The 14,614-nt window shown below is 34.9% G+C and overlaps 1 protein-coding gene across 9 annotated transcripts in view; it reads right to left on the bottom strand.

Moving 5' to 3' along the window:
• The window catches only part of Dscam3 (Down syndrome cell adhesion molecule 3), a 2,377,722-nt gene that overhangs the window by 48,166 nt on the left and 2,314,942 nt on the right, over positions 1–14,614 (bottom strand). For all 9 annotated transcript variants that reach the window (XR_011333174.1, XR_011333173.1, XR_011333172.1 and 6 more), the window contains exons 28-32: positions 11,999–12,184; positions 9,318–9,506; positions 7,930–8,115; positions 3,823–4,116; positions 1,518–1,662 (exon numbers count right to left, since the gene is read on the bottom strand). Coding sequence is in view for 6 of the 9 variants with exons in the window: in XM_069831322.1 (XP_069687423.1) it covers positions 1,518–1,662; positions 3,823–4,116; positions 7,930–8,115; positions 9,318–9,506; positions 11,999–12,184 (1,000 nt within the window). In the remaining 3 variants the exon portion in view is untranslated. The remainder of the gene's footprint in view (positions 1–1,517; positions 1,663–3,822; positions 4,117–7,929; positions 8,116–9,317; positions 9,507–11,998; positions 12,185–14,614) is intronic.

The raw sequence follows: 14,614 nt of genomic DNA on the forward strand, positions 1-14,614 counted from the left end.
TTTTTCTGTTTTGTTACTTTTAGAAAATGAAGCATTTTTTCGTGTTTTTTCAGTTCAATATATTGTTTATACATGTAGTATGAAATGCAAAGAAAAAATGGAAAATATTTTCAAATAAAATTCTAGCAGGAATTCAATTTTTTCCTCTCCTGTAATATTCAGAATTTACATATTAAAATCTTTGTTGTTGTTTTCTAATGCCAGGTGTTTGACAATAAAGTCATTTGACCTCTTGCATTCCAATATTTTTCAAAGATATTGTCAGGGTCAGCCACTGAAGCACAGATTTTGAGATGTTCCGAATCCATTTCCTGATTTGAGTTATGACGAAACGCAGGCTATGTATAGGCTTACATCTCTCCTGTGAATGTTTAGTTACGTAAATTGTATATAAGATTTCAACGAAGTTGTTACACCCAAGTCATTCAACAACAGCTCTTCGAGTCATAATTAGAGAGTATGCACCAGGTGATAAAGTACAAGAAAAATAAAGTACCCTATAAAGCTTATTACACACTCCAAACTTCCTGATGTACTGTATACCAGTATATTGTGATATTGAATAAAATGAACAGAGCGACATTTTAAGTGTGAGGAAAGCACAATAAATAAAAAAAATTAAGAAAAATACTAAATAAAACACATCATAGGTCTCCAAACTGGATAAGATGCACTTAAAAGTGAAATGAGGTAATACGCCATACTTTGCTCCATTAACATTAATTTTTTCATATGATATTATTAAAAAATCAAGCTATGAATAGAAGTCCAAGAACTTCGCGAAATGCAATAATGCGAATTGTTCCCATTTTGCCAAATTTTTGCAAATACTTGTCCCACAACCCCAAAAATCCACTTTTGAATCCTGAAATAACGTAAAAAAAAAACATGATTCAAGTTTTAAACGAATTTCAGCAATACTTGTTTAATTCGCTAAATCTTAACAATGAACTATTTTTAAGTAGTATTTGCATAATTTAAGTTTTTTTTGATAGCACATTTCGTTCCACCATTTTATCAACAAATGAATGCAGCCATATATTAAAATCTATATACAGTACATAATAACTGAAAACTGATGCTGAAAATGCTGAATATACCATTCCTATCATGTTTACCATCTTCAGTCAGGATTATAAAACTTGCATTTACATAATTTAAAAATATCACTGCCAAATTAACAATAACACCGATATCTTGAAATTTTAAAAAGAATTTTCCTTAAAAATAAAACCATTTTCACGGGACTTCACTGTGGATGGTGTGATGTTCTGAACTCGAAAAGTTAATGAGGATATAGATTTTTCAGATGAGACTTTCAATATATCTTCATGAAGAAACTAATCTTTCACTATATATTTGTCTTCTTTTTTATGTCTATTATAATGTATTGTACTATTGTACTGTAATGTTTTCTGAGAAACCTATGCCATTGAAGTTTGGAGCAATATGTTTCTTCATACTAATGATCATATCTCTACGAACTGGTATTACTATTATATGAAAAATATTGTTACCTTCTATGAAGAGCAATGTATCCAAGCAAAGGCGCAGACAGTAGTACAATTACAGCACACACCATTGGCACCATCACGTACACATCTCTATAGAACTGAGCTCCAGTAGAAGGGTCATGTGAGTCATGTGGTGGTGGTATAGTTGCTGTGAAAACAAACATTTCAATCAACGTGCAATAACAATAATATCCAGAGAAATTAATAATTTATACATAGTTTCACTATAGGTACATATATTTTAAATCTGCAGCTAATTTAAGAACAAAATCGAGAACTATACAGTGAGGATAAACTTAGAAGTAAACTCTTTAATATCACTGACCTGACAAATGGAATTGCAGTAGAAAACTAAAGATCTCTAATGTTAATTTTGGAAATAAAAGCAATAACAAAGGCCTTTATAAAGACCATGAACACATTAAACAAAACAATCCAGAAAAATGCTAAACTGGAAAATTAGCTACAGTAGTTTTCAACCGTACTGTTAGTTACGACCAAATTGAACTAAATACACAATGCCGCCAACATAAGGGCATGACGTTGGCCTGTGGCACACAAATTCTGATTTTGAAGGAAAAAATACAATAAATACAACTTGTAAACAAATTAAGGTCTGAAATATAAGCAGTAAGTTTCGTTTAGAAGCTGAAATTGTGACTAATCTTCTATTGAATATATAGGTGCATTTGATTGAGGTTATGAAATTTAGGAAAATTTACGAGGGTCACTTCAAAAGTAATGCATAACATTTATTTAAAAATTACATTTTTATCCTACAGCTTTGCTATTTTCACAGAATGTAGGTACATCCTTTAGGAACAAAATGTCACTTTTTCACATAATCCCCATTCCTTTCAACTGTCTTGAACAAGGGCCTGTATACCTGCACAGTAGAAGTCTGGACCAACACATCTGAGCCACTCTTTAGCAGCATGCATGAGGGAGTCGTCATCTTCTAACCTCGTTCCGTGAAGGGATTCCTTCAGTTTACCAAAGAGACGGTAATCGCATGGTTCCAGCTCAGGACTGTAATGCGGATGTTTCAGTGTTATCCATCCAAGTTTTCTGATCTGGTCTGTGATCTTGTGACTGACATGTGGCAGTGCATTGTCGTGCAATAGCAGAACATCCTGCTTCTCCCAATGCGGTCGAACATGACTCAGTCGAGCTTGAAGTTTCTTGAGAGTTGCCACATACGTGTCAGAATTAATGGTGGTTTCATGTGGCATGATGTCCATAAGCAAGAGTCCTTCTGAATCGAAAAACACAATAGCCATAACTTTTCCTGCCAAAGACGCAGTTTTGAATTTCTTTTTCTTCGTGAATTTGCAAGATGCCACTCTGTTGTCTGCCTCTTTGTCTCCAGTTCAAAATGGTGGAGCCATGTTTCATCTCCTGTCACAGTTCTTGCAAGAAAGTCATCTCCACCATTCTCATACTGGTCCAAAAGTTCGCTGCACACTGTTTTTCGGGTTTCTTTGTGAGCTTCTGTTAACATCCTCAGAACCCACCTGGCATAAACCTTTTTTAACCCCAAATGTTTCAATATTCTACACACACTTGCTTCTTCTATTCCAACTTGGAGTGACAATTCTTCCACTGTTATGCGTTTGTAAGCTACAACCATGTTGTTAAGTCACTGCACATTGTCAGGACTTCGTACAGTGCAGAGTCTGCCGCTGTGAGGAATATTGGCACGCTCTCTTTCATCAGACAATCTGCTTGCCCATCGACTAACCATACTGCGATCAAGCTGCATCTCCATACATCTTTTTCATACCTCTTGTGAATGTTTCCCACTGTCTTGTTCTCACAGCACAGGAACTCGATAACAGCATGTTGCTTCTGACGAATGTCAAATATAGCAGCCATCTTGAAGGAGTGCTATCATGGCACCACTAACAGGAATGACTTAAATTAAATTTGAATACAAGTGGGAAGGATGTATCTATGACCTCCATAAATTGCAAAGTTGTAGAATAAAAATAAATTTACACAAAATGTTGTGCATTACTTTTGGAGTGACCCTCATAGTACTACTTCTCTTTGATTGCAAATAAATAATCCTACACTTATTACATTTTTAAAGCATGATTGCTAATAAAAATGAGAGCCCAGAAGTTAATAAAAGGACATAGAATGGTGCAGAGTGTTAGTTTTGGACTGTACTGTACTGTAAGGAAATTTAGTACTTTAAAGGAATGTATTTTGAATTCGGAGGTCTAATCCAAGAATCCCTGACATACATAGGAAATATTAAGTATCTTTTGCTACTAGTATATCTTAAGTAATACTACACTCTTACCTCCTGTAACAGTAGTGGTAGCAAAATTAAAATGTGCCCGTGTAGAGCCAGCATCGTTGTGTGCTGTAAGGCGAAGTTGATACCACGTTGCAGGTTGCAGATCACGTAGGGTCAGTTGTTCTGCAGGTGCATTATTGTCTACTAGCAGCCAGTTTCGATTCTTCCCATTCAACAGTCGGTATTCAACTACAAAATATACAATAGGACAACCTCCATCTGGCCACGATGCCAACTGCAGATTTAGGGACGTTGCATTCGCAGAAAATAAGTCATTGGGACTTGGCAGCAGTGGGACTGGAAAATAAAACACAAGTACAGTAATATTTCATGTTCTGTTTCTGACAAAATCTTGTATTCAGTAATCAGTAGCTTCAAGACTTAAAAGTGACAGGAAATTAACAGAATACATATTTGTTTCATTGTTTTGTATTTTATTGTTATATTTTTATTATTAGGAATATATTTGCTTATTAGTAGAGGTAGGATATTTATGTAAATGCATGTTTTTATGAAAGCATGCTGCATTACTCAAACTTTGTACAGTGTAATCCTGATTATCCAGGTTAATGACTGGGAGAATAGTGTCATGTGCCAATCTCTGTTTCGTCCCTCTGGTTCATAGTCATGGTGGAGAGAGGGAAATTGGGATGATGGACAAGAGGGTCGAAGCTTTGACGAGAATGCAATGATGTAGAAAGAAAGACTCTGGTTACAGATATAGTGATTTATTTGTAGTTAGAGACAAGCCTTGACAACCTCTCTTCCTGGAAATGGCAAAGAAGCCTCCCCTTTCCAACCATTATTTAAAGGGACTGACCCTCAAACCAACAAAGGAATAGTAACGATCAGACCCTTATTAAGAAAAAATACGGAGTTGACGAGCATCTAACATTATAACCAAAAGACAAATTTCTCAGTTTCTATCAGTCTGTGTCAGTATTCATATGTGCAGTGCAGTGATCGACTGAAACAATGTCTTCCATTTTTTGGCCATAGTTAAGTGGTGAAGAAGTTTGTGAGGCAAAATATGAAAAAGAAATTTCAAATCCTGGTCCATTGTCTCAAAGAACTTCTAAAAAGGATGATTCCTTCGTCTCAGAAGACTCCCATAAAGAAAATGGACCTTATTATTGGAAAAGAAGCAAAATTGCAGACACAGACTGTGAAGATGGTGAAAAGTGTTAACAATTTTCTGTGGTCCATAGTTATAATGGAGTGTCTGAATAAATAAAATTTAAAACAATTAATTAACTGTGGATGTGACAGGTGTAGGAATTGCCACAGTAAAGAAAATTTCATCCAGCAATCTCGACAAGTAACAGACTCCGACTAAAAACACAAGATTACTAAATTCTCTTCTGACAGAAATGACAACTTTTCTTGTGTCCTATTGTGCAAAACAATCTATGAGTTTCGCCGAAACAGTGTATCATCTAATATAAAAGAACTTGGCTCAAGCCATGCAGGAAAAGACTAAGCTACATTTCCATTCTTTAGCCATAAACGGTTTATGTTTAAGTGTAATTATTTTTCATCTTTACATTTGTCTCTAATAAATTTTAATTCCTAAAATAACATGGTCGTAACAATCGAATGGTTAATACTTACAACCCGGTGCCGCCCTCACATAAGCCCACCATCAGTCCCTATCATGAGCAAGATTAATCCAGTCTGTAGCATATCCCACCTCCCTCAAATCCATTTTAATATTATCCTCCCACCTACGTCTCGGCCTCCACAAAGGTATTATGTAGCTTTGGCCCATACATACTACATGTCCTGCCCATCTCAAACGTCTGGATTTAATGTTCCTAATTATGTCAGGTGAAGAATACAATGTGTGCAGGTCTGCATTGTATAACTTTCTCCATTCTCCTGTAACTTCATCCCTCTTAGCCCCAAATATTCTCAAACACCTTAGCCTCTTTTCCAAGTTTCACAACCATACAGAACAACCGGTAATATAACTGTTTCATAAATTCTAACTTTCAGCTTTTTTGAGAGCAGACTGGATGACAAAAGCTTCTCAACCGAATAATAGCAAACATTTCCCAAATTTATTCTGCGTTTAATTTCCTTTTGAGTGTCATTTACATTTGTTACTGTTGCTACAAGATATTTTAATTTTTACACCTCTTCAAAGGATAAATTTCCAATGTTTATATTTCCATTTCGTAGTATGTTCTGGTCACGAGACGTAATCATATACTTCGTCTTTTGGGAATTTACTTCCAAACTTATCTCTTTACTTCCATATTTTCCCTAATAGTTTATGGATTTTCTCCTAACATGTTCATGTCATCTGCATGAACAAGCAGCTGATGTAATCCGTTCAATTTCAAACCCTGCCTGTTACCCTGGATTTTCATAAGGGCATATTCGAAGGATTCATAACATATTAATAATGTATTTAACAAAACACATGGCAACCCATTAAAATCTGATGTCTGGCAGCTTCTTTCAGGCAGGGGGATGGGACAAGAACGTTAAGGCTTGTCCCGAAGTATATATACTTAGCTTTCTTCACTGGTTTGTGGGCAGAAGAATATTGTAAAACATCATTTCAGTTAAAAGGACTTCAGTTAATACGCGCTTCGGGGGAAGCTTTTCTTCAACATTGTAACACCTGTCTATCATTAATCAGAGCAGATAATCCGCATGTTAAGATGATGAGACAGTTAGATGTCTCCCTCTGCCTTTCTTTTCCCGAAGACTTTACTAAAGCTACAATTCGAAATTTTCGAGAAGAATTGAGAGGTCGTGAATATGAATCATGGATGACCCTTTCAGTACGGGGAAAAGGTGTTGAGATGTATAGCGAAGTAACAGCCGCCAACAGTTGGATTGCAAACAAGAAAGGACTTTCGACTAGTGAATGGATATCTAGCCTGAAAATGACAGCAAATTTAGCAGCTGTTCATTCCGTTCCCGGCAGATCTCTCGATGGTACCCGGTGCAGACATGGCTGCCTGGAGATTGAAACTGTAGCACACGCCTTGGGATTCTGTGAACAGGGATTGCTCTTAAGGAACTCTAGACATCATCTTGTAAGATACAAAATTGCTGCCGCATTAAGAAATAAGGGCTAGATAGTAGAAGAAGAAATCTCCTGTCTAGCTGAAAATGGGTCAACGAGACGAGTAGATATTTTAGCGTACAATGCTGACACTAAACAGGGCATCATTGTGGACCCCACGATACGTTTTGAAGTAGAATGTCATCAGTCAGCCGAGGTCCACCTTGAGAAGAAGTCGATCTATGAGCCTACAGTCAACTATTTCAAGCTGAAATATGCCTTAATTCACGTTGAGGTATTCGGCTTGCTCATAGGTGCTCGAGGGACTATACCAGCTTTTTTCGAAGAATTTCGATGGCAGTTTGCTCTGCCAACATCTCTGAGGGATGACATTGTGATAATTGTGTTAAAAAAAATCCTGCCAAACCCTAATTAATCACATGGTGCCACATTAATAGCAATTGCAATTTTTCACGCCCTTTTCTTTGTTTCCCTTCTTTAAAATTTAATATATATGTTTACATATGTATAATAATTTTTTTTGAGGATATACTGAGTCCGTAAGGGCTACCCTCAATGGGGGGCAGTTTACTATTATTATTATTATTATTATTATTATTATTATTATTATTATTATTATTATTATTATTATCTGTTTTCCAATAAAGAGGGCTACTTTCAGCAGAAAGGTGTACCACCCCATTATCACACTGATGTGAAAAATTTTCTCGATTTCACTTTCTTTGAGAGGTGGATAGGACTAAGAGGAAATGTAGAGTATCAACTTTGATCTCCTGATTTAATTCTTTTGGATTTTTACTGTGGGGTACACTCAGAACACTTCAAGACATGTGACAGGAAACTGAAAATTCTTGTGCTGGTATTCTGCTAAAAACAATACAGTTTGTATGTCACTCTGTAGTTGCTGATGGTAGTCATTTTGAACTTTAAGTTAACCAATACAAGAAAAGGTAAATGTCTGTCAATTTAACTCGTTAAAATAAATGGTGACAAAGAGTGTGTATATTATTTTGGGACACACTGTACATTTGCAATAGGATCATTTGAAGATAGATTAACTTGAAAATTACCTCCTCCCTTAGTGACAGCGGTAACAATGCTACTTGTTCGGCTGTTGCCCACTTTATTATGTGCTGTTAGGTAGGCATGGTATGTGGCTCCACAGTGCAGTGATTGTAAAACATGAGACGTCCTGTCTGCATCCAGCTGAACCTCTTGCCAGTTGCCATGGTCCCGTTTGTAACTGAGCACATAACCTGTGTCAAGAGAATCTGATTATCACAAACCAATAATAATTCTGATACAAATATAAATACGTCAGCAAAACCTGTCATCTGTGTTAGAATTTCACTCCTACTTTGGCTGCTAAATAGCATCAATCACCACCATCATCGTCGTCGTCGCCATCATCGTCATCGTCGTCGTCATCATCGTCGTCATCGTCATCGTCATCATTATCACCATCACTACCACCACCACCACCACGGCAATATTTTGTATTTTATCTTTTAATTTATTCCTCTTACAAAGTCCTTCAAATGATTCCTGTTACCCTTTCCTGGTGGAGTTTATACGGTTCAGTAGCATTCTTTAGAAATTAATGTGAATAATTTCTTCAGCAGACGTCTTAATTCACATAATTATTACGTCAATTTATTATTAACAAGAACAAGACCAAAGACAGATCCTAAATTCTATATGGAAAAGTGAATATAACCAGAATCCTATATGGTTTTAAAACCATTTCTTTTTTTGTTTTTGTTTTTGTTTTGTTTTGTTTTTTTTTTTTCAATAATTATTTTGATTCACCTATTACACTGAGTGTATTTTTACGTAGAGTTTTGCTACTGCCAAACACCACCCAACTGATACATTTCATCAATTCTTTAATACGAGTTCATATTCTGTGATTGTTTCTAAATTAATTATATCGCCAGTAAATATACTCTGATTGTGTTGTACATTTAGTAACTGTTACAAATCATTTATTTTCATCACATCTAACTTTAAAATATATCCAAACAAAAAAGTATCATTGGCACATTTGGGTCGCAACACTTGTCGCAAATGCTGCAAAAGTTTCAACAAAACCGATATCAAAAATGCTGCGGCTGCAATCTTGAGAACCTTATTCACACATCGCTACTTTTAAGCTGCGCGCAGCATGAAAAAGTAGCAGGCAGTAAGTTCGGCAGCCACTACATTTTGGGTTGCACCATTGTTCACACATCGCAGTACTAGAGTTGCGCATTTTTTTGTACTGCAGCACTGCAAAAGTATCAACGTGTGACCGTACCTTTAAGTGTGACAGAAGAATGTCAGGATCGAGGGAGGCAATATCTTCAAGTAAATGGAGCACATTTTGAACATAATTAGAGTAATGTTTCCCACTTGTCAATCGACTTCTGTGCCACATGGTATTTATAATACTAATATTACATTTTATATACAGTGTTACCTTGTATTGGTGCACCTCCATCATCAGTAGCTCGCCATCTTAAGTGAATGTTTCGACTTGTAGTATGTTGAAGTTCAAGACTTGGTGCATCAGGTGCCATTAATACCAACACCTGGTAAGTCACTTGATCTTCTCCCCACAAATTTTTAGCCATACAGGTATAGTTTCCCTCTTTAGATTTATCCAGATCTGTGGTCACAATATAATATCACGTCATTAATAATGACAGAATAAAATAAAGATGTGCTGTACCAGTACCAAAGTAAAATACCATAACAGTTTCAATTAACACAGAAATGTTTAAAGAGTTTTTTATGTAACAAATTTAACAAATCTTTAGTCACGTTATATATTCCTCTAAAATACAGAACAGAACTAAATACATTATTTTTTAAATTCAATATATTGAAACCTATAATATGAAATTCAATGCAAACTCGTGTATTGAATAAAACTATGCACTTCAAGACAAAAACCATGTCAAGGAGCCGACACATCTTTGTAATAGACTACTTACACACAGCATTTGCCAGGAAATAGGTTTCACTCAGATAAATGTCTTCGGCCTTTTACTGTTATAAATGGAATGCTATTGCTGAGGAAGAAGTGAGTACATTTTCTCTGGCTCAAGAGTAAAAAGGTTGTATGTTGCGTAATATGGATAGATAACACATGTACTCACTATGTCTTTATAATTATGTTTAAATGTTGTACTGAAGTGTAAGCCTAAGTGTTTATTTTAAGGCTCGTCTCCACTATTAAACATTTAACAACAACATGTTAAATGTTAAATTGTTTATCATTAACATCCCAACATGTTGACTGAACATGTTAATGCTAATTTCATTTAACACTTTGTCCACACTGTTAAACATGTTAAACTTGACTTTCTTTGGTTAGTCCACCATAAACAATCTATGAGATTTTAATGTAGTGTCTTATTTACAAACCTCGGACAATGGACTTAGTTGATGATTTGAGTTTTGTAATTGTCTCTATTGTTTGTTACACGGAAGAAAATGAGAATGTGCGTGCGGCAATATCTTAGTAAAAAACACTATGCAGAAGACATTCTAAACGAGCTTAAAGTTGAAGATCGATTTGGATTCAAAAACTTGCTGTGAATGTCAGAACAGAATGCTGCAAAAATACTTCCTGTTACATCAAAGAAAGACACAATTTAAGAGCAGCCATTTCATCTCAATTAAAAAAATTACAGCGCGATTGATTGATTATCTTAGGACCTACGACGTGATAGATGATAAAGGAGTGTGTAACATCGTATAATTATTCTTTCTGAAGTTTTACGAACGTTAACATACATTACCAAATACGACCATTACTGACGTCAACATAGCAATAAAGTTTAGCATATGACGAGAGTGCGAAAATTCTCTATTGTATTGTCGAGAATAATTAAATAATAATTCCAGTTCTCTAAAACAGTCGGCCTTCTTTGTTTTGTCCCTGTATTTTTTTGCAGACACATCCCACAAACAAGGCCTTTCCATCAGTGCATTAATTTTATTCTAACATATTTTCTTTCGTCCATTCCATTACTTCGAACAACTTACAGCCAACACCAAGAACCAATGATAATATAAAAATGATCAAAATGCGCGCCACAAAATCGGAAGTTAGTTGTTGCTATAGAAACTGTACGAACTTTGCCGAACTGTACCGACACTGCACGAGCAAATGAATTGACTTGACATGTTTTCCATTGCTGCTGGAAAACACGCCAACATGTTAAAAGTGTTAACTTCAACATACTCAACATGTTAAGTCAATTGAGACTTGAAATGTTCATATGCATGTTAAATTCAACATGGTATATTTAACATGTTGTTGTTAAATGTTTAATAGTGGAGACGAGCCTTTAGGTGTGCAGTCTGTTAGTTTTATTTTAAATAACATTTATAAAGAAAATAGAACAAGAACAGAAGGTCGTGAAAATAAGTTATGTTAAGCATCAGGATGAGATGAGTTCCGTTACATTTTCTTAATAGATACTAGCAGTAAAAATTCATATCTATTCATAGCTTAAGTCGTCTTTGTATGTTCCTTAAATCACATGAACATTTAAGCAATCCTTTATAAGAAGGAAACCTGTCAAGATGGAAAATTTCCTTCGGAACCATCATGTTCTTTCAAAGACAGAGTTTACTGCACTTAGACTCTCACTTTGAGAGAGGAACAGAGATTAAGGATGTTCGAGAAAAATGTGCTTAGGAAAATATTTGGGGCTAAGAGGGATGGACTTACAGGAGAATGGAAAAAGTTACGCAGTGCAGAATTGCACACATTGTATTCTTCAACTAACATAATCAGTAACATTAAATCCAGACGCAGTATGTATAGGTGAATGCAGAAATGCATATAGAGTGTTAGTAAGGGAAAGAAAAAACCGTTGGGGAGGCCGAGATGTACAGGGGAAAATAATATTAAAATGGATATGAGAGAAACGGGATATGATGCTAGGGATTGGATTTATCTAGCTGAGAATAGGAACTGTTGGCGGGCTTATATGAGGGTGGCAATGAGCCTCCAGGTTCTGCAAAAGCTATTTGTAACTAACCATACTAAGTGAAACCTGTTCCCAGGCATACACCCATTACAAGCCAAATTATATTTTATATTTCCATTCGTAACGGTTATATCCTATTTCTTTTTATACTTACGATGTATACTGAGGGATCCCTGTTGGGATAATTCATGATTTGAACCAGAATCTCCACGAATTATCTCAGTACCGCGTCGCCATGTAATTGTTGGTATTGGAAGCCCCACACTGACGCAAGGAAGCAATATATTTGACTTGTCTGCACGACGCAAGATCTGTGAAAATGATGCTATTCTTGCTGGAGCTAAGATATTAATGAAAGAATATTAATTATAATGAAAAATTTTACCACAATGGAATTAATATATGAGTATAGAGTATTCTAAAAGAAGCATTTAAAATACTCTTGGTTTAATGAATTATCGTATTTTTTCGAATATTCCGCGCCCTCGAATAAGCCATGCACCCCACTTTTGAAAACCACCTCTCCCTCCCCAACCAAAAAAAAAAAAAAAACTTTTTAACTTCTTCATTCTGTGCTGTTTTTGTCATCATCATCATCATCGTCATCGCACGTCCTCTGTTCCATCCAGCTGATTGGAGATGCTACACTTTTTGAAGCCCTTTTCAACAAGAGGGAGTGATATGTGCCCACGCACCACGAATCCATTGAAAATATAAGACACACAACTATACACTTATCACACTTGAACTTCTTCCCAGGCCATATTGCTAATCCAAATGTCATTTAAGAATGTTAACAATTGAAATGCCTGCATGGAAAGATAATGGCATACCCTAACACTTTAGGAGTTACGCGGGATAAAAATCGGTCAATGTTGCCTACTTCATTTCGAATAAACTGCACAACCGTGTTTTTTACTTGTATATTTCGGAATATAATGTCAGAATTTGGAATACCTTTGAAATTAATCAGATTATGCAAGATATGTATGGAAGATATGGTAAGCAAAGTAGTAACAAATGGAATTATATTAGAAGAATTCGTAAATCAGACAGATTAAAACAAGGTGATGCTTTCTCGCCAACCTTATTTAATATAGTATTAAAGAAGATAATATGGCAGTTAGACTTAATACCAGCTGGAATAAACCTGGGTGGACAACATAAAGTTTTTGCACATGCTGATGATTTGTTATTAATAGGAAGAAATGAGCTTGAAATAAGACAGCTATTTATTGAATTAATGGAAAAAGCACCAAACATTGGATTAAATATTAACGAGAGTAAAACAAAATATATGGTAATCACTAAAACAAACAGGATCCCCAATAGGCTTAAAATAAAAAATTATGCTTTTGAAACAGTCAACCAGTTCAAATATCTTGGTTTTTGAAAGATGATTCTAATGACAGAAAATATGAATACTTAACAGACTACATCATGCAAACAAAACTTTTTATGCTGTTCACAAATTATCTTCCCGTTTTGTAACCAGAAATTTACTGTACAAAACACTAATCGAACCTGTACTATTATATGGATCGGAAACATGGAGCTTAATTAAAAAGGTAAAACACAAATTAATCAAATTAATGGTTTTTGAAAAAGTGTTGAGGAAAATTTTTGGTCCAATTTTACCCACTTGAAAACAAGTGGAAAATTCGACATAATAATATAATACGGACCAGAAGATTAAATTGGGCAGGACAGGACATGTTATATATATGGACGACTCCAGCAGTGCAGAACGAATATATATGAACACCTTTAACAATACAAGGCCACTGGGAAGACCTTGAAGTAGATGGAAAGATGAAATTCAGAGGGAATGCATGGAAATGGGAATAACCAACTGGCAGGAACTAGTAAAAGACAGAACAGAGTGGAAGCGTTTTATGAAATCAACATGGAGTCGACATGCTCCATAATGTCCTTTGATTGATTGATTGATATTTCGGAAAAAAAGTGCGCAAGGTATTCGAGAAAATACGGTTTCTTATTGTCATTACATTATACTTTAATTCCAAAATGTTAACGTTTCATCCATTAGAGCTCAGCTATAAGTTACACGAACTTGGAATTAAGCCTTGCAATAAAAGACAGGTCTAAGTACCAAAGTAATTTATGAATAGTACAATACGCCAACTTAAACTGGTTAACAAAGAACATTAACTTTTAATTACATCCACTTAATTAATTATTTAAAATGGTAATAAAATTGCAATACTACTGCAATTAATGGATTGAATTAGCTATTTTGTGTATATGAAATTTTTAAGACTGAAATTCTTCTGTTATATACATTTTCACTCTTTATCAAATACATCAATAAAATAATTTTTTTATGTAACCACAAAATATAATAATAATAAGACGACGCTACAAAAGGTACTATGCAATTTGATTAAGGAATACGGCTCTCAACTGATAGAACGTATAAATTACGTTTCATATCTTCTGGGAATTGAAGTACAATTATGTAAGTGCAAAAACGTATAAATGAAAATGTACAATTAACCAAAATAAATTATCATGAAAAATATAGGAATTCTGACAGGACTCGAGAAAAAAATGCAGAAGTGGAAAACATATAAAAGAAGTTTCACTGTATTAGTTACACCCTGTATTAAAGTCAATTCATTAATTACTCTGAAGTAACCTAAAATTATTGGTCTTAGATACCTACTGACATTTTGTTATTTTATGTCAGGGAAACATGTTTAATGAAATTATCGTAATTACAATTTTACAAAATTTAAAAATATATAAT

The sequence above is a fragment of the Periplaneta americana genome, chromosome 7 (assembly GCF_040183065.1).
Source record: "Periplaneta americana isolate PAMFEO1 chromosome 7, P.americana_PAMFEO1_priV1, whole genome shotgun sequence".
NCBI lineage: Eukaryota > Metazoa > Arthropoda > Insecta > Blattodea > Blattidae > Periplaneta > Periplaneta americana.